Source organism: Ornithorhynchus anatinus, chromosome 4, assembly GCF_004115215.2.
Source record: "Ornithorhynchus anatinus isolate Pmale09 chromosome 4, mOrnAna1.pri.v4, whole genome shotgun sequence".
Classification (NCBI taxonomy): Eukaryota; Metazoa; Chordata; class Mammalia; order Monotremata; family Ornithorhynchidae; genus Ornithorhynchus; species Ornithorhynchus anatinus.
The window spans coordinates 72,809,571-72,828,781 of record NC_041731.1 but is presented as its reverse complement, the minus strand read 5'-3'; the positions used below and the strand labels follow the sequence as shown (position 1 = coordinate 72,828,781).

The 19,211-nt window shown below is 40.0% G+C and overlaps 1 protein-coding gene across 1 annotated transcript in view; it reads left to right on the top strand.

Moving 5' to 3' along the window:
- CSMD3 (CUB and Sushi multiple domains 3) overlaps window positions 1-19,211 on the top strand; it is a 778,187-nt gene that overhangs the window by 714,552 nt on the left and 44,424 nt on the right. The window contains 3 exon segments of the mRNA XM_029063925.2: window positions 3,453-3,626; window positions 12,804-12,986; window positions 14,587-14,763. Of these exon segments, the coding sequence (XP_028919758.1) occupies window positions 3,453-3,626; window positions 12,804-12,986; window positions 14,587-14,763 (534 nt within the window).

The following is a 19,211-nucleotide window of genomic DNA, read 5'->3' as shown; positions in this document are numbered from 1 at the left end:
TAAATATAAAATATCTCTGCTTCCCATCCTCTTTTTTGTACTTTAGATTTGTTTTATTTTTGTAAATTTCCCATCTTGATTCTAGAAGATTATTTTAAAAAGAATCCCTTTCAATTTGAGTTTGTTTAAATAAGTATAACAGTTACATACAAAGAAATCTTCTGATCATGCAGGCAATAATATAAATTATTGAAATAATTCTCATAATTTAGACTATATTAAATTGTACCAAACGGCCATATTTATAATGATCAGTAAATAGTATATAGTTGTCTTTCAATTTGTGACTATTTCATTTATGATAATAAAAAACTTCCTATTAATCCTCAGCCTTTGTGATTCTAGACTGTGAGCCCCAAGTGATAAAGGGACTGTGTCTCACCTGATTGTCTTGTATATACCCAGCACTTCTTAGTACAGCACTTGACACATAGTACATGCTTACCAAATTATACAGTTATTATTAATAATAACAATGATGGTATTTTTTAAGTGCTTACTATGTGCCAAGCACTGTTCTAGACACTGGGGTAGATTCAAAGTCATCAGGTTGTGTCAAGTGGGGCTCACAGTCTTAATACCCATTTTACAGATGAAGTAACTGAGGCCCAGAGAAGTGAAGTGGTTTGCCCAAGGACACACAGCAGACAAATGGCGGAGCATTAGATAGCAATTACAATAGCAAATTTAAATAAGATTCCAGGAATATCAACTGGGGATCTTAACATGAAACTCTAGAATAACTTGATAATTGTAAAGGACAGTACTCCATGAAATATGAATATTTAACTTTCCTTATAAAGTAAGACAAGCCCATAAGCTTGGCATTGTCCTCAATTTTCTTCTGTCTCATTCCATCACGTTTCAATCTGTTACCAAATCCTGTCAATTCTACCTTCTTCACGACACTGTTAAACTCTGTACTTTCCTCTCCATCCAAACTGCTACTAGGATGATCCAAGCACTTATCCTATCTCACCTTGACTTGTGTATCTACCTCTTTGTTATGCTCCCAGCCTCCTGTCTCTCTCCAATCCATATTTACCTCTGTTGCATAAATAACATGAACAAAAATGTTCAGTTTGAGTCTGCCCACTCCTCAAGAACCTCCGATGGCTACCTATTCACCTCTGCATCAAACAGGAACTCCTTACCATTGACTTCAAAGCGATCAATCAGCTTTCCCCACGCTACCACAACTCATTAATCTCTTAATTCGGCCCAGTCTGCACATTTTGCTCCTCTAGTCCAGTTTAGCCACTGTGCCCCGATCTCATCTGTCTTGCAACGAACCCCGTTCCCATGTCCTCCCCCTAGTCTGGAACTCTCTCCCTCTCCATAAAGACCAGACCACCACTCTCTCCACCGTCAAAGCATTAAAAATGTCACATTTCCTCCAAGAAGCCTTCTCCGATTAAGACCTCTTTTCCCTAGCTCATTCTCCCTTTTGTGTCATCTATTCAACTTGTTCTGTGGACATTTGCTATTCACTGAACCCTGAACCACACCACACTTATGTGCATATGTTAAAATGATTTATTATAAATTATTCATTCATGTCTGTTTCCCTTTTGGGTAGGGAATGTGTCTGCTAATTTGGTTGTATTGTACTCTCCTGAGTTCGTTCATAATACAGTGCAAGTAGTAAGCACTAAATAAATACAATTAAATGGTTGATTGACAAGAACTTTACTTGAAATACACATATGATAAATGAGATTGTGCACTGAACTAAAGTCACTTCTTTGGAGTATATAACTGGCCTACATGTTGGATGATGAACTATTGATAATGAACTTTAGATATCAATCAATGGTATTTATTGGGAGTTTACCATTTGCAGAGTACTGTAGTAACAAGAGCTTTGAAGAATGTAGTAAAACGAGTTGATCAACATGTTCCCTGCCTATGAGAAGCAACTTGGTCTAGTGGATAGAGCAAGGGCTTGGGAGTCAGAAAGACCTTGGTTCTAATCTCAGCTCTGCCACTTTTCTGCTGTGTGACCTTGAGCAAGTTATTTAACTTCTCTGTGCTTCAGTTACCTTATCTGTAAAATGGATTAAAACTGTGAGCCTCATGTGGGACATGGACTGTGTCCATCTTGATTAGCTTGTATTTACCCCTGTGCTTAGTATGGTGCCTGGCATATAGTAAATGCTTAACACATACCTTTCTTTTAAGGGGTTTCCCGTCTGGAGGGGCAGACAGACATTAATATAAAATATGGATAATGTGTTGTGGGGCTGGGGGTGGAGTGAATAGCAAATGCTTACTAGGTGCAGATCCAAATGCAGAAGGGAAAGAGAGTAAGGAAAATGAGCACGACTAGCAGTGCAAGTCTGTTGTGTCTTCTTTTTCTTCCCAGCTCAAACATCTAACTCTCCCAGCGTTCTTTCCCCTATGTATGGAAATTGGCATCTGTAGGGCTGTTTTCATTATTTCCTCAGACTGATGGTCTTTGAGAGAACTGTTCCCTGTGACTAAGTTAGACATCTAGGAGGTTCATTAGTTCCTTCAGACCACCACAGTGTGTTTAACTCTTAACATTAAATGAAAACTGTTTTGGACCATTTAGTGCTCTCTGAACCTAATGTACTAAACAACACTTTATATTTCATTATAAAGATAAACTGGTTAGGGGAGTGGTGGAGTGCCTCTGCTAGCTTCTCAGAGTAGCCTCGTGGAAAGAACATGGGCTTGGGAGACAGAGGACCTAGGTTGTTACTCAGTTCTAGCATTAACTTGCTATGTGACCTTAGGCAAGTCACTTCACTGTGAGATCCTTGTGGGACAGGGACTCTATCTGACCTGATTATCTTATATCTACCCCATTGTTTAGTTCAGTGCTTGGTGCAGAATTTACCCTACCGATACTACTAGTATTATCATACTATATTGTGAAATAGCACTGAATTCTATTTATGCTTGCCAGCATCAAATTTCACTTTGAGGCTGACTCCACAGATTCTTCCTTCCTCCTCTTTGCTCTATTCCCAAAATAACAACCTGGTGAGTGGCCAACTTATAAAATAGATAGCACCACCCAACCCCTACACTGGTTCCCTTTAGACCCTTGTCCTGCTCCTTTGGGATAGGCTCCTGGCTTCATCATTCAGTTATATTTATTGAGCACTTACTGTATGCAGAGCACTGTGCTAAGCACTAGGGAGAGTACAATATAACAATAAACAAGCTTGCTCTCTATTGAAGGCATTCATAATCAAATTTCTCTGTAATCAATATGGCCATGGGGCTTAAACTGAAAACTACAGGATCCGTTTCTTAGATGAAAAGCAAATGTCTATTGGTTGAGTTGGCACTTACTGAAATGGCCTTACTGAAAGGTGAAAGAGTAGCACTTTTACTTCCAATAACTTTGGGAAGCATGTTGATGCTGATGGTTTAATAGGTGATTAAAAGATTTCTTTATTTTCAATAATTATGTATTGTAGTGATTGACTGTGGCCATCCTGGCGTTCCTCCTAATGCAATCCTGTCTGGAGAGAAGTATACATTCGGATCAACTGTTCATTACTCTTGCTCGGGAAGACGAACCCTATTGGGCCAATCAGCCCGCACCTGCCAATTAAATGGACAGTGGAGTGGATCTCAGCCTCATTGCTCAGGTACGTCATTGAGCAAGTGACAATATTTCTGGAAAATTCTTGGAGCTGGAGAAAAATACCTTGGAATTACTAAAGCAATATTATAAAAAAAACTAATTATTTGAAATTAAATGCAATGTGAATTGAGACTATTTAAATATATGTGTGTGTATGTATGTAGATTTGTAGATAACTGAACTAGGACATCTGGCTGATACTGCTTAGTGGATATTTTCAGTTTGTGAATCGTGAAAAGTATTTCATTTTACACAGGTGAGAATTTTTCTAATTCGAGCTATAGCTCTCAGTGTATTTGAAGTTTAAATGGATATCATTCATTCATTCATTCATTCAATAGTATTTATTGAGCGCTTACTATGTGCAGAGCACTGTACTAAGCGCTTGGGATGAACAAGTTGGCAACAGATAGAGACAGTCCCTGCCGTTTGACGGGCTTACAGTCTAATCGGGGGAGATGGACAGACAAGAACAGTGGCACTAAACAGCGTCAAGGGGAAGAACATCTCGTAAAAACCGATGGCAACTAAATAGAATCAAGGCGATGTACAATTCATTAACAAAATAAATAGGGTAACGAAAATATTTACAGTTGAGTGGACGAGTACAGTGCTGTGGGGATGGGAAGGGAGAGGTGGAGGAGCAGAGGGAAAAGGGGAAAATGAGGCTTTAGCTGCGGAGAGGTAAAGGGGGGATGGCAGAGGGAGTAGAGGGGGAAGAGGAGCTCAGTCTGGGAACGCCTCTTGGAGGAGGTGATTTTTAAGTAAGGTTTTGAAGAGGGAAAGAGAATCAGTTTGGCGGAGGTGAGGAGGGAGGGCGTTCCAGGACCGCGGGAGGACGTGACCCAGGGGTCGACGGCGGGATAGGCGAGACCGAGGGACGGTGCGGAGGTGGGCGGCAGAGGAGTGGAGCGTGCGGGGTGGGCGGTAGAAAGAGAGAAGGGAGGAGAGGTAGGAAGGGGCAAGGTGATGGAGAGCCTTGAAGCCTAGAGTGAGGAGTTTTTGTTTGGAGCGGAGGTCGATAGGCAACCACTGGAGTTGTTTAAGAAGGGGAGTGAGATGCCCAGATCGTTTCTGCAGGAAGATGAGCCGGGCAGCGAAGTGAAGAATAGACCGGAGCGGGGCGAGAGAGGAGGAAGGGAGGTCAGAGAGAAGGCTGACACAGTAGTCTAGCCGGGATATAACGAGAGCCCGTAATAGTAAGGTAGCCGTTTGGGTGGAGAGGAAAGGGCGGATCTTGGCGATATTGTAGAGGTGAAACCGGCAGGTCTTGGTAACGGATAGGATGTGTGGGGTGAACGAGAGGGACGAGTCAAGGATGACACCGAGATTGCGGGCCTGCGGGACGGGAAGGATGGTCGTGCCATCCACGGTGATAGAGAAGTCTGGGAGAGGACCGGGTTTGGGAGGGAAGATGAGGAGCTCAGTCTTGCTCATGTTGAGTTTTAGGTGGCGGGCCGACATCCAGGTGGAGACGTCCCGGAGGCAGGAGGAGATGCGAGCCTGAAGGGAGGGGGAGAGGACAGGGGCGGAGATGTAGATCTGCATGTCATCTGCGTAGAGATGGTAGTCAAAGCCGTGAGAGCGGATGAGTTCACCAAGGGAGTGAGTGTAAATGGAGAACAGAAGAGGGCCAAGAACTGACCCTTGAGGAACTCCAACAGTTAAAGGATGGGAGGGGGAGGAGGCTCCAGCGTAGGAGACCGAGAATGATCGGCCAGAGAGGTAAGAGGAGAACCAGGAGAGGACAGAGTCCGTGAAGCCAAGGTGAGATAAGGTATGGAGGAGGAGGGGATGGTCGACAGTGTCAAAGGCAGCAGAGAGGTCAAGGAGGATCAGAATGGAGTAGGAGCCATTGGATTTGGCAAGAAGGAGGTCATGGGTGACCTTAGAGAGAGCAGTCTCGGTAGAGTGGAGGGGACGGAAGCCATATCGCACACATCCACTTGGAGTGACTTAGAATATTTGAGATTTTAAGAAATTAGTTCTATTATTTAGAATTTATGAAACTCTACTATCTGTCTCTCTAGGCTTCTTTTCATTCAATAAGTGGTGTATACTGATTATTTCATGGTGGAATCACTTCATTTCATTTCATATTCTGGGAACGGTCTTCTGCAACATGGCCTGGAACAATCAACAGTTGGGATTCCAAGCATTTCCAGATGGTTATCACTCGAGCAATCTTAGAGATAAAAGCAGGAGGAAAATTAGACTTTATATTTATACACATAGAAAGATCCTTCAAATCCTTTCTATTTGAAGTTGACCCTAGCCTTCTTTTATATGTTTTGAGCATATGAACGATCAGACCAATGTGAACTTGAAGGTTATCTCTCTGTTCATTATAGTATGAGATTCCCTGTGTTGCAAAGTGATATTTTCATTTTTCTCTCTTGTGGCTGCAATCTACTCTGTCTCCCCTCTAGTAGAGTCACCCTTATTCTAATTTCTGTGCTAAATTGGCTTCTGTGGCTATCTCCCAAGAACTCACAGATTTGCCATATTATTTGAGTATTTGACCTAATATTACTACTGTACACTTTTTATGGTTTCTCCTCTTCAACTCTCCAAATAGCTTGGATTAAACATTTCATTATTGGCCACTCTCTTCTAGTACTCTTCCCAACATAAATTGCAATGCAATTAGTCACTTGGTAGGTAGATAATCTTAGTGGTGTTCATAGTATTGTCAATCCACAGTGATTTGCAGATTCTATAAAGTTGTTTTGAACAAGTTCTCCTTTGTAACTCATGCAGTCATTTTTTAATAACTGTATGACTGATTTAGAATAAGCTTTAGAATAACTAGATCATATTTATTGAGTGTTTACAGTGAGCAGAGCACTGTACTAAGCACTTGGGAGATTACAGTATAACAGTTCATCCCCTGCCCATGAGGAGCTTGCAGTCTGGTACTTTCAAGGAAGGTTTGCACAAGGGAATCAAAAGTGGATTCTGAGATTACCTTGTGGTGTTCTTGAAAGTGGTTTATAGGATAGATTGAATAAGATTCTTTCAGAGACCAGTGATAGGGAAATATTGAGATAAGGACCCTCCAATTCTATAGTAATTCATCATACCATCATGGAGCAATTTTAAGATCTCAGTAATTTCAAAACGTCATTTACACTAGATGCCAGAATCCAGGTTTAACTGAGTATGTGAAATGTTTGTGAATGGCCTAAAAAAATCTATAATGAGATTTTGATGTTGTTCCCTGCACTTTTCATGTTTTCAGTATGCAACAAATTTGTGTCCTCTGTGATCCACATCAGATTTAGACTGAATGAGCATTTGAGAGTGCATAGTGTATGGTGTTCCATACTAGTTGACCCAAGAAGGACTCTGGCTAGGTTTTGTCATCAATGGAGAGCACTGAGATCTCACAATAGTTCTTTCTCACCATCAGTTCTTTCACCTTTGTTTTTGAAAATGGTGGTGATGATGGTGTCTGAAATCTTCTAGCATTTCCTCAGGAAAGCCAGTGAATTTTCATTAAGTCTAACCCAGTGACTTTCATTCTAAAAACTGAAGTAGTATTCCACAAAGTCTATTTCTTAACATTAATAATCAATTCAACATTGACCTCTATAAGCCTCATAGCCTTGATGCTAGTCCTTGATCAGCATAAAATTGCTAAAGCTCTCTAACTAATTCAGTGACCTAGGTTAATTTGCATACCTAATCATTGGAATTTAGCATGCTTCATTCATACCTACTCCAAATTAATAACAAAATGTCTGCATTTTCACATTATTGGGGGCACTGGTCAGAAGTAAGAAATGACTTCTCTCACTCCCACACCAGGATGGGTAAGAGATAATAACATCCTTTGTGTGAAGGGGAGGTAACCAATTCAGATATGTTTTATCAATCATATAACTAACCAAAGAAACTGCTGCAAAAGGCTTTTTCCTAACCCAATAATGCAATTTAATACACTACACCTTTTGCTATACTTACTATCCATGATTATAGATAGATAGATAGATAGATAGATAGATAGATAGATAGATAGATAGATAGATAAACTCTTGACCCAGGCATGTATATATATGTTTATGTTTAAACCCAATTTTCCCACCTGAAGGGATAAGAAAATAGGGTGGCAAAACCCATGGAGTTGAACCATCTGAGTTTTTATGAGTGAGAGAATTGCTCACATCTATGGGTAAGGAAGCTAAACCTTGTGTCTAAGAACATAGCACATCCACATATACCCCAAAGTGTTCATCAGCAGTATGTATTGAGTGCCTACTGTTTGCAAGGCCTAATGTTAAGTCAGAGTTAGGTGTGGGAGCAGGATCCCTGCTTTGCACTGGTTACAAATAGGCTGTCAATGTGAACCATGCTTTGTGTTTCAGTTTATTTGCAGCTCAAGATCTCTCTAAGAGAAACTGGATCTTTGCATGCATCAAGGTGGTCTTGGAGGCTTCACCTTAACTCACAGGACTGCTGCATTGACCCATTTTTCCCATTGCAGTGTCTGGGGATAATAATAATAATTATGGTATTTATTAAGTGCTTACTACGTGCCAGGAACTGTGCTAAGCACTGGGGTGGATACAAGCAAATTGGGCTGGATGCAGTTTCTATCCTGCATAGGGCTCACAGTCTTAATCCCCATTTTACAGATGGGTAACTGAGGCATAGAGAAGTGAAGTGACTTCCCTATGGTTACAGAGCAAAGTGGCAGAACCAGGATTAGACCTTCTGACTCCGAGGCCTGGGTTCTATCCACTACATCATGCTGCTTCTCCATTAAATTGGATTAAATGGTCCCAGACCCGCTCTGTCAGGGTGGAGAATCAGAGCACTACTAGAGAAAGGCATGAGCTCAAGCAGATCCCTAGTTCAATCAATCAATCAATCATATTTATTGAGTGCTTACTATGTGCAGAGCAGTGTACTAAACGCTTGGAAGAGTACAGTAAAACAATATAACAGACACATTCCCTGCCTTCACTTGCAGGACCCTTGGACATCCGCAAGTGTTTCTAGGATTTTAACTGCACTGCAATTGTAGCAATCAATCACTCAATCAATTTCATTTAGTGTACTAACTGTATATAGAGCACTGTACTAAGAGCTTAGTAGAGCATAATATAACAGAAGAGGTAGACATGTTACCTACTCACAAGTGCTTAATACAGTGCGCTGCACATAGTAAGTGCTCAATAAATATGGATTGAATGAAAGGCTTTGATTCTTGGGGAGATTCTTGGAGAGAACTGAGTTAAACTTAAAGAAGTAATCAAGATTCTTGATAGAAAAACATGACCCTTCATTCTCTTAAGTAGCAGGTGGAAAGATAGTCATTTACTTAGTGTAGATTCTAAACTCTTGACCCAGGCATAAAAGGAAAAAAAGCACCTAAAACTGTGTATTTCCATTTCTTTAGCACCACACCAATGAAAATCAATCTTTTTTGCCAACTTAAATTACAATTAGTGCATACCACTTTTATATGATTATATGCAGATGAAAGGAAGAAAGTTAAACCTAAGTTTATTTTCCTTCCATCTTGGAATGGATTTTAAGTAGAGCTATAAAACCTTTACAAATAGGATGTTCTAAGAGAATTGCTGACACCAACTTAAGTCTGCTGGCACAAATGATGTGAATGTAATGATGACATTGAAATGTGAAGCATGTACAAAGTTACAAAGGGAAATTGAGGGAATGAAAATTCACAGTGAACAACATGACCTTGGAACCACTCAGTGAAAACAGTTTCAAAAGAGAACAATGGTCTATCCAAAACTGGTTGTGGGTAAAATGTTTGCAACTATTTTTTTTTCCCTAAAAGTATTGATAAATTCACCATCTATCATGGCATCTTTCACAGCGTTAAAGTACCTTTGATTTGTTGCCCTAAAAGTATATGGTATCATTCTGGACAAATTACTATCATCTCAATGCTAAATAAAACCACTTAGCAGCCATTTTGCCAGAATACCTGGAGGGTCGACGATATGTGGTGAATAAACTTATACTTTAATCTTCAGGTAAAAAGCCTTCTCCATAGCCCTCCATTTCTCTCTTAGTTCAGAAGCTAAATCCTGAGAATCAATTTGACAGTTCTAGAAGGAATATGGCTTTCAGGCTGAACTGCACATCACTACTCTTATCTATTCCAATCTCTTCTAGGACATAGGGAGGGAGTGGAAATGACCCAAGGGGACAAGGGCTGAGTCACCATTTACAAAACTACATAGCCCAAAATTTGGGGGGATGAACCAAAAATCTCAATTTCCTCAGTATTTAGCTCAACCACCCCAACCAATTGAGACTTGAAAAACGCAAGGTGACTTGAGCATCTCTTAATTCACCTGCAGCTACCTCATTTCACCCTATTACTCTCCTACTGCAACCAAGCCTGCAGACATTGCTCCTCTAATGCTAACCTTCTCAGTGTAACTCAGACTCATTTATCTCACCGCCAACCTCTCGGCCTTCTCCTGCGTCTGGCCTGAAACTCCCCCACTTCACATATCTAACAATTACTCTCTCCACCTTCAAAGCCTTATTGAAGGAACATCTCCTCCAAAACGCCTTCCCTAAGACCTCCTTTCCTTCTCCCACCCACTGCTGTGTTGCCCTGAGTTGCTCCCTTTTTCAGCCCATAGCACTTATGTGCATATTTGTAATTTATTTATGGATATTAATGTCCATCTGTCCATCTAAACTGTAACCTCACTGTGGGTAGGGAATGTGTCTTTATTATTATATCGTATTCCCAAGCACTTAGAGAAGCAATGTGGCTTAGTGGAAAGAGCATGGGCTTGGGAGTCAGAGATTGTGGGTTCTAATGCTGACTCTATCACTTGTCAGCTGTGTGACTTTGGGCCAGTCACTTAACTTCTCTGTGCATCAGTTACCTCATCTGTAAAATGGGGATTAAGACTGTAAGCCCCACATGGGACAACCTGATCACCTTAGATCTACCACAGTGCTGAGAACAGCACTTAAATGCCATCTTTATAATAATTATTATTATTACTATAGTGCTTAGTAAGCACTCAATAAATATATTTGACTGACTGACTAGAATGTCATTTGGGTGTGGCTAAGAGCACCTCATCTCCTACCTTCCTGATGAGTTCATCTGTAGTACCAGGGCTCATCAAGCCCCATGTTAGCTCGTGACTGTCAAATTTGATAGAAATGTGTCCTGAGTCTCTCATTGTTGGATGACCACTGGTGACCCTCAGGAGTAATCAATCAGTGGTAATCAGTGCTAATCAATCTATACTTCTACTTATAAAGTACTTATAGAGCACTTATAGTGTGCAGAGCACTATACTAAGTTCTTAGGAGAGTTCAATAAAACAGATTCGGTTACCACATGCCTGCCATGCTGAAAGGCAGTATGTAAGAGCAAATTACACATGGGCCTGGAAGCCAGAAGGTCATGGTTTCTAATCCCTGCTCTGTCACTTGTCTGCTGTGTGGCCTTGGGGAAGTCATTTCACTTCTTTGTGTTACCTCATCTGTAAAATGGAGATTATGACTGTGAGCCTTATGCCGGACAGGGGCTATGTTCAACCTGATTCGCTTGTAGCCACCCTAGTGCTTAGTACATTTCCTGGCACATAGTAAGTGTGTAAAAATACCATTATTATTATTATCATTATTACAGGGATTTTAGTCTAGAGAGAGAGCTAGAGAACATTAAAATAAATTATAAATATGTATATAAGTATTGTGGGGCTGAGGGTGGGTTGACTATCTCGTGCTAAAAGTGTATAGACATAGGTGCAGGGATGATGCAGCAAGGAGAGAAACTGGGAAAGTAGGACTCAGTCTGGGAGGGTTTACTAAAGGAGATGCAATTACTTACTAAGACTTTAAAGATAGGGAGAGTATTGTCTGTTGTATATGAAGGAAGAGGGAGTTCAGGAGGTGGTCAAGGGGTTGGTGGTGAGTTAAACAAAATTGAGGTATAATAAGTAGGCTGGTTGGAGTAGGAGTATGAGAGAAGAGTCCAGAAGAGGTATTAGGCTGCAACTTGCTTTTCAAATGAAATGACTCCTTTTCAAATGTAGGGTTTGTTGTCCAAATCCTAAATTAGTTTTGTATAACCATTAATAACAAGAATGGAAGGCTTTAATATATGTTAGTCTTTCTCATAGGTCTCATTAAGAAAAAGTACCACTACTGTCATGGTACTATTACATGACAGTGTTCTTTGCAGAAATGTGCAGAATCTAGAGCACGAGGCTGGCTAGGTCCAAGAACCCCTTTTTGCTCCACTTCTGTGAGCTCAAATGCTTCTGAATCTGGGACTTGGTGATAGGAGCTGTGGTTTTGGGAACCCAAGTATTAAAAATTTAAAAGACTTCAAGGCAACAGTGCCATAACAGGGTTGAACTGGGATCAAAGCAGCTAAACAAGTACATTTTCTGGAATAAAATGAGATGAATATGGTCAGGGAATCTATCTACCAACTCTGTTATATTGTACTCACCCAAGCATTTAGTACCATGCTCTGCACACAGTAAGTGCTCAATAAATATGATTGATTGATTGATTGATTGATGAATGACAACTCTGGATGTTGTGGAACCATCCTAATCTTTCAATAGACTACCTGAAATAGAATGGCTCTGGTGGACCAGGTCACCCTGGATGTTCTTGCCACAGGTTTCAGGCTATACCTTTCTGTCAATGTGGTAATTAAAGTGAGTTTTACAAAGTGAGTTGTAAACTCATTTTGGGCAGGGAATGTGTCTGTTTATTGCTGCACCGTATGCTCCCAAGCACTTTGTTTATTGCTCTGCAAACAGCAAGTACTCAATAAGTATAATTGAATGAATGAATGTTCACAAGTATTAACACCTTACTAGATTTCATTCTCTGAGTTAAGACAGGAAGTGCTGCAGCAGATGCACAGTGTAATGTGAACAGTTTATCAAATGTTCACTTTTGAATAATTAAATCATATCAATAAGTAGTTTCAAAAATTATAGTTGACTTCCTTCTCAGTAAAGACACAACTGTATTAACTTCAAAGTTTAATATTTTAAATATTTTGTTTTTAAGATATCTTTTGGTTGCACTGAAACCATTTCAAACTTTTTAGCAATAGATGTGCCTTCTGAGGTTAGTCTGAATTTATAAATCTGAATCACAATAACAAACAAAAACATTTGCCAAGAAAAAATTAATATTCCAGGTGCTGTTGCTGGCTCTTGTGGAGATCCAGGAATTCCTGGTCATGGATCCAGAGAAAACAGTGACTTCAGAACCAAAAGTACTGTGCGTTTCACTTGTGAAACTGGTTATATTCTCCAAGGCTCAGAAGAAAGAACGTGTTTAGCCAATGGAAGTTGGACAGGACGTCAGCCAGAATGTAAAGGTAAAATAAGTTTCTTCACCACCCACTACCATGTGAAAGAAGTATAAATAATATAACATCATTCTTCACATGCTATTAATTACACATATGAAGCTTAAGGGAAGAATGGTAGATCAGATTTTCAAATATACTGCATCAATACTCCCCTATTAAAGTTCCCAGCTCTGTGATTGTTGCAATAGACAGCTAAATAGAATGAGACTTCTTCATATCCATTTCCCATCCCCTTCTGATGACTTTAATTTCCACCAAATGATACAGCCATTGGTTGCTCATTGCTAGATATGGATTCAAATGGGCAACACTGAAACATTTTTTAAATATTTGAAAAAAAATCCTTTCGATATGGCATTAAAAATATTAATCATATAGCATGAAAATTATTTCCTTTCTTTAAAGTAGATATTTATTACTTCTTCCTGGAGTGTTTAAAGTAGCTATCTTAATATTAGATTTCTGGAAAGATATCCATTTAGTAGTTTAGGTTACTTCAGTATTTTTATATTCATTGTAACTGAATGGAATATATGTCTATAAGTTTTGTCTATTATTTATTCATTTTATTAGTGATTTCATTTTTTTATATGAATTCATCTAAAACCAATATATTAGCAAATTGACAGCATAAAAACCAGTCTAATGAGATTTCTGAATAGATTGTTAATACATATATTTTTAATAAGAAATCATTTACAATAGACCTTTTTGGGCCTATTTTCTACATAGCAGAAGCCAATTAAAGTGTCTCTTTTCATATTATCCACTTTATCCTTGAGGAAAATTTTACCTAGAAGATATATTTTCCTTTCCCTCCTAAAGGAAACTTATTTTTACCAAAGTTATTTATGTTCTTCTTTATGAAGAGTTTCCTCTCTATTAAGTGAAATTAAAATAAAGGTATGTTTTAATGTGACAGATGTTCTAGCATGCTGTTTTATAAATATCACACCTTAATTTTTTCCCAAGTAGTTATACATTGGAATTTGTATGAATCTGTGTTAGACTTATGATAAGAAATTATTGAAATGTCAATTGAAATTTAACTACAGCTTTTTAGTATATCCTTAATCAATTGTTTGAATATTCCCAGTGCTAAAATAATGATTATGGGAATTTCATGCAAATAAATGGCTGCTTATTTTCATAAATCAAGATATAAGTATATCTACAACAATAAAATGGTGTGGTTTCACACCACCTAAAAACAATAAAAAAAACTTTGCATGAGATCATTATTGTTAAAAATTTCTTTTTTCCAATTTAACAGTAGTTGTATCTTTAGCCTAGTGTAGAAATATATGTAATTGCAGTTTGGAGACATTATTTTGCTATACCCAAAGGCAACACTATTGAGTAATTACTTTAGTATATTTTTTTTCCCAGAACTTAACAAAAAATTGCTACCCAATGCAATTTGCCTCTCTATAATTAAACTAATGAAATCAATATGTATTTACCCTGACTTAGTTGTTTATAAAGTGCACTCTTCTGTTTGTTTTTCGAGTACTTTACTGTTGCTTGGAATAATATTTAGTAATCAATGATTTTTGTGGGTGCTTCCCATTGCAATGTTATAAGCATGTAACATTTTACTATACAGCTGTGCAGTGTGGAAATCCTGGAACATCTGCTAATGGGAAAGTCTTTCGACTAGATGGCACGACATTTGCAAGTTCTGTAATTTATTCCTGCATGGAAGGATACATTCTTTCTGGATCGTCTGTAAGACAGTGCACTGCTAACGGAACATGGTCTGGATCTCTGCCTAATTGTACAAGTAAGAGTGTGTTTTATGTTCTTCATGTGCACAAAGTAATTTGAAATGTCAGGTCATGTCCTATTGCATAAAATTAACTGTCCTTCAAATCAAAAGATGGCATTATTGATGGTGTGAAGATACCCACACTAATGTCAATGGCAGTGTCTGATGTTGTTTCCTAATCTACCTCTGGATCTTCTGATTCCCCCCAAACTTGGGTTTGGCAATAGACTCTCTTCTGATTACCCCACCTCCAGTTTGGTCTGAAAGAACCAGGCTTTGGAGTCATAGGTCATGGGTTCGAATCCCGGCTCTGCAACCTGTCAGTTGTGTGACTGTGGGCAAGTCACTTAACTTCTCTGTGCCTCAGTTCCCTCATCTGTAAAATGGGGATTAAGACTGTGAGCCCCACGTGGGACAACATGATTCCCCTATGTCTACCCCAGCGCTTAGAACAGTGCTCGGCACATAGTAAGCGCTTAACAAATACAAACATTGTTATTATTATTTTTATTACTGTTGTTTCCCAGCTCTGATTTTCTACTATTACACTGCATTGGGAGGGTAGAATTAAATCACATAAAAGCCACATCCAATGTGTTATCCAGTATTCTTGTTTATCCTCTCCTGAACCACAGGTCTGATCAACACATTGTAGTAAAAGTAGACACCTGTCTAGGAGTGCAACTCAAGACTTTTTGTGCCGCAAGGTGATTTATCAGTCAATCATATTTATTGAGCACTTACTGTCTGCAGAGCAGTGTACTAAGGGCTTAGGAGAGTACAAAATAGCAGTGTTGGTAGAAACATTCCCACCTACAATGAGCTCATAACTATTCCAAAGTATGCCCATATCCTTATCAGTAACACTTATGATTAAATGCTTACTATGTGCAGACCACTTGGCTTGAGAAAGTACAATACAATAGCAATCGTAGTGAAGATCTATGACCACAAGGAGAAGCAGCATTGTGTGCAGAGCACAGTACTAAGTACTTGGGACAGGACAGCATAAGAGCTATGTTTCCTGCCCACAATGAGCTTATAGTCTAGAGGGTGTTTATAGTCTCTCCCCATTCCAGTCCATATTTCATTCTGCTGTGGGGGTCATTTTTCAACAAAACTGTGCAGTCCACGTCTCCCCACTTCTCAAGAACCTCCCATGGCTGCCCATCCACCTCTTCATCGAAAGGAAACTCCTAACCATTTGTTTTAAAGCACTCAATTAGCTGAGCCCATTCTACCTCACCTCACTCATCTCCTACTTCAACCCAGCCCGTACCCTCCATTCTTCTAGCACCAACATATTCACTGTGCCTTGTCTATCTTGCCACCAGCCCCTTTCCCACATCCTCTCCCTGGTGGTATTCCCTCCCCTTTCATACATGCCAGACCACCACTCTCTCCACCTTCAAAGCATTGTTATGGTCACATCTCCTCCAAGAGGCCTTCCATGATTAAGCCCTCTTTTCCCCAGCTTGCTGTCCCTTCTGCATCACCTATGTACTTGAAGCTAAGACCTTTGGACATTTGATATTCTCCCAACCCCACAGCACTTATGTGCATATCTTTATATATCATAAATGACTTACTCATCTTAATGTCTGTCTCCCCCTTGAAACTGTAAGGTTGTTATGGGTAGGGAATGTGTCTGGTAATTCTGTTGTGTTTTGCTATCCTGAGCACTTAGGACAGTGCTCTGCAAATAGTAAGCACTCAATAAATACTATTGATTGGTAATTTTAAAGATAAGGAAACTAAGGCACAGAGAAGTTAAATGACTTGTCCAAGTTCACACAATAGGCATACAGCAGAGCTGGGATTACAGTCCAGGTCTAGTACACCCAGACCTGTGCTTTTCCATTAGGTCACATGTCACGTTGCTTCTCTATACCTGATTTATACTTACTACAATCGTTAACTAACAGACCTCTTCCACAGTGTGCATATAGTAAGTAGTCAATCAATACCATGGATTGATTGATTGATTTGCAATTACAAATACTAACAGCTATACAGTAAGAACTCAATAAATGCCATGGATTGATTGATTAATTTGCAATTAAAATTACTAAATTAAAATTATCTCTAAGATAGGTAGTACTTCCTCTCCAGATTTCTTGGACATTTGAGACAGTATGATGAATTGCTGCTGAAGAAATATTTGAAAGACTGATTACTTTCTCTCCAATTTGATTGTGAAGCCAGGGAAACAAACTCTTTACAATATGATAGAGCACTCTAAATTCCAGATGAGTGAATGAGCAGGATCTTAATTTAAGATCTAGAGCAATAATAATAATAATGAAATTTGTTAAGCGCGAACTATGTGCCAAGCACTGTTCTAAGTGCTGGCGGGGGGGTTAGAGGCTTATCAAGATGTCCCAGGTAGGGTTTACAGTCTTAATCCCCATTTTATAGATGAGGTAACTGAGGCACAAAGAGGCTAAGTGACTTGCCCAAAGCCACACAGCTGCAAAGTGGCAGAGCCAGGATTAGAACCCATGACCTCTGACTCCCAAGCCTGTGCTCTTTCCACTGAACCACACCGCTCAAATCATTTTATAAACATTATGGTTTAGTTGTAATTAAGACATAAAATTATACAAAATGCCAGACTGGGCAGACCAGCAGTCCGTCTGGCCAAGTATTTTGTTTCCAGTGGTAACCACAATGGAACCTTGAGGCTGGTGTGATAATAAGTGGTTTATGACATCCAACCACAAATTTATGTATATTATTTCTAACAAACCTAACATTTCTCTTGATAACCATTTATGGACCTATAATCCCATGCTAATTGATTTAGCTCTTGAAAAATGTGTACATCAGGTATCTTGATGAATCTTTGAAAAAGCAATAGTTAAGCTTATTAAGTAGATATGCCTGAGTCTTTCTTTTATTTCAGGTTAATACATCTATTTATTTAATCCCCAGTGTCAGGTAACCACAATGAAGAAAGAGCAGAACAGTTTTGTTCTAGATGAGAGATCCATTGGTGGCTGGTCATTACTACTGTTATTACTTATGATACTTGTTGAGGCTCATTATTTGGCAAGCACTGTAATATGTTCTGGGTTAAGTTCATGATGATAATTCCAGCATAGGGCTCACATTCTAAGTAGAGGAAAACTGGTTAATGGTGCATGTCAAGAAAATCTAGGTACAACCAGATATTAGAAGATATTTAAGGCCATTTAGGGTGGGATTAATGCAGAGACTTTAGACTCTGCACTGCAGTCCTGTTCCCTAGTATGACTCCAGCTATCACCACTTCAGAGCATGATTGAGCACTTCTTGACCCTACCAAAGTGGGTGAACGCACGGAACAGAATTTCATCCTTTAGACTGTGAGCTTGTTATGGGCAAGGAACTTGTATGCTAAATCTGTTATTCATTCATTCATTCATTCATTCAATAGTATTTATTGAGCGCTTACTATGTGCAGAGCACTGTACTAAGCGCTTGGAACAGCAACAGATAGAGACAGTCCCTGCCATTTGACGGGCTTACAGTCTAATCGGGGGAGACGGACAGACAAGAACAATGGCAATAAATAGAGTCAAGGGGAAGAACATCTCGTAAAAACAATGGCAACTAAATAGAATCAAGGCAATGTACAATTCATTAACAAAATAAATAGGGTAATGGAAATATATACAGTTGAGCGGACGAGTACAGTGCTGAGGGGATGGGAAGGGAGAGGTGGAGGAGCAGAGGGAAAAGGGGAAAATGAGGGTTTAGCTGCAGAGAGGTGAAGGGGGGTGGTAGAGGGAGTAGAGGGAGAAGAGGAGCTCAGTCTGGGAAGGCCTCTTGGAGGAGGTGAGTTTTAAGTAGGGTTTTGAAGAGGGGAAAAGAATCAGTTTGGTGGAGGTGAGGAGGGAGGGCGTTCCAGAACCGCGGGAGGACGTGGCCCAGGGGTCGACGGTGGGATAGGCGAGACCGAGGGACGGTGAGGAGGTGGGCGGCAGAGGAGCGGAGCGTGCTGGGTGGGGGGTAGAAAGAGAGAAGGGAGGAGAGGTAGGAAGGGGCAAGGTGATGGAGAGCCTTGAAGCCTAGAGTGAGGAGTTTTTGTTTGGAGCGGAGGTCGATAGGCAACCACTGGAGTTGTTTAAGAAGGGGAGTGACATGCCCAGATCGTTTCTGCAGGAAGATGAGCCGGGCAGCGGAGTGAAGAATAGACTGGAGCGGGGCGAGAGAGGAGGAAGGGAGGTCAGAGAGAAGGCTGACACAGTAGTCTAGCCGGGATATAACGAGAGCCCGTAGCAGTAAACTAGCCGTTTGGGTGGAGAGGAAAGGGCGGATCTTGGCGATATTGTAAAGGTGAAACCGGCAGGTCTTGGTAAGGGATAGGATGTGTGGGGTGAACGAGAGAGACGAGTCAAGGATGACACCGAGATTGCGGGCCCGAGAGACGGGAAGGATGGTCGTGCCATCCACGGTGATAGGGAAGTCTTGGAGAGGAC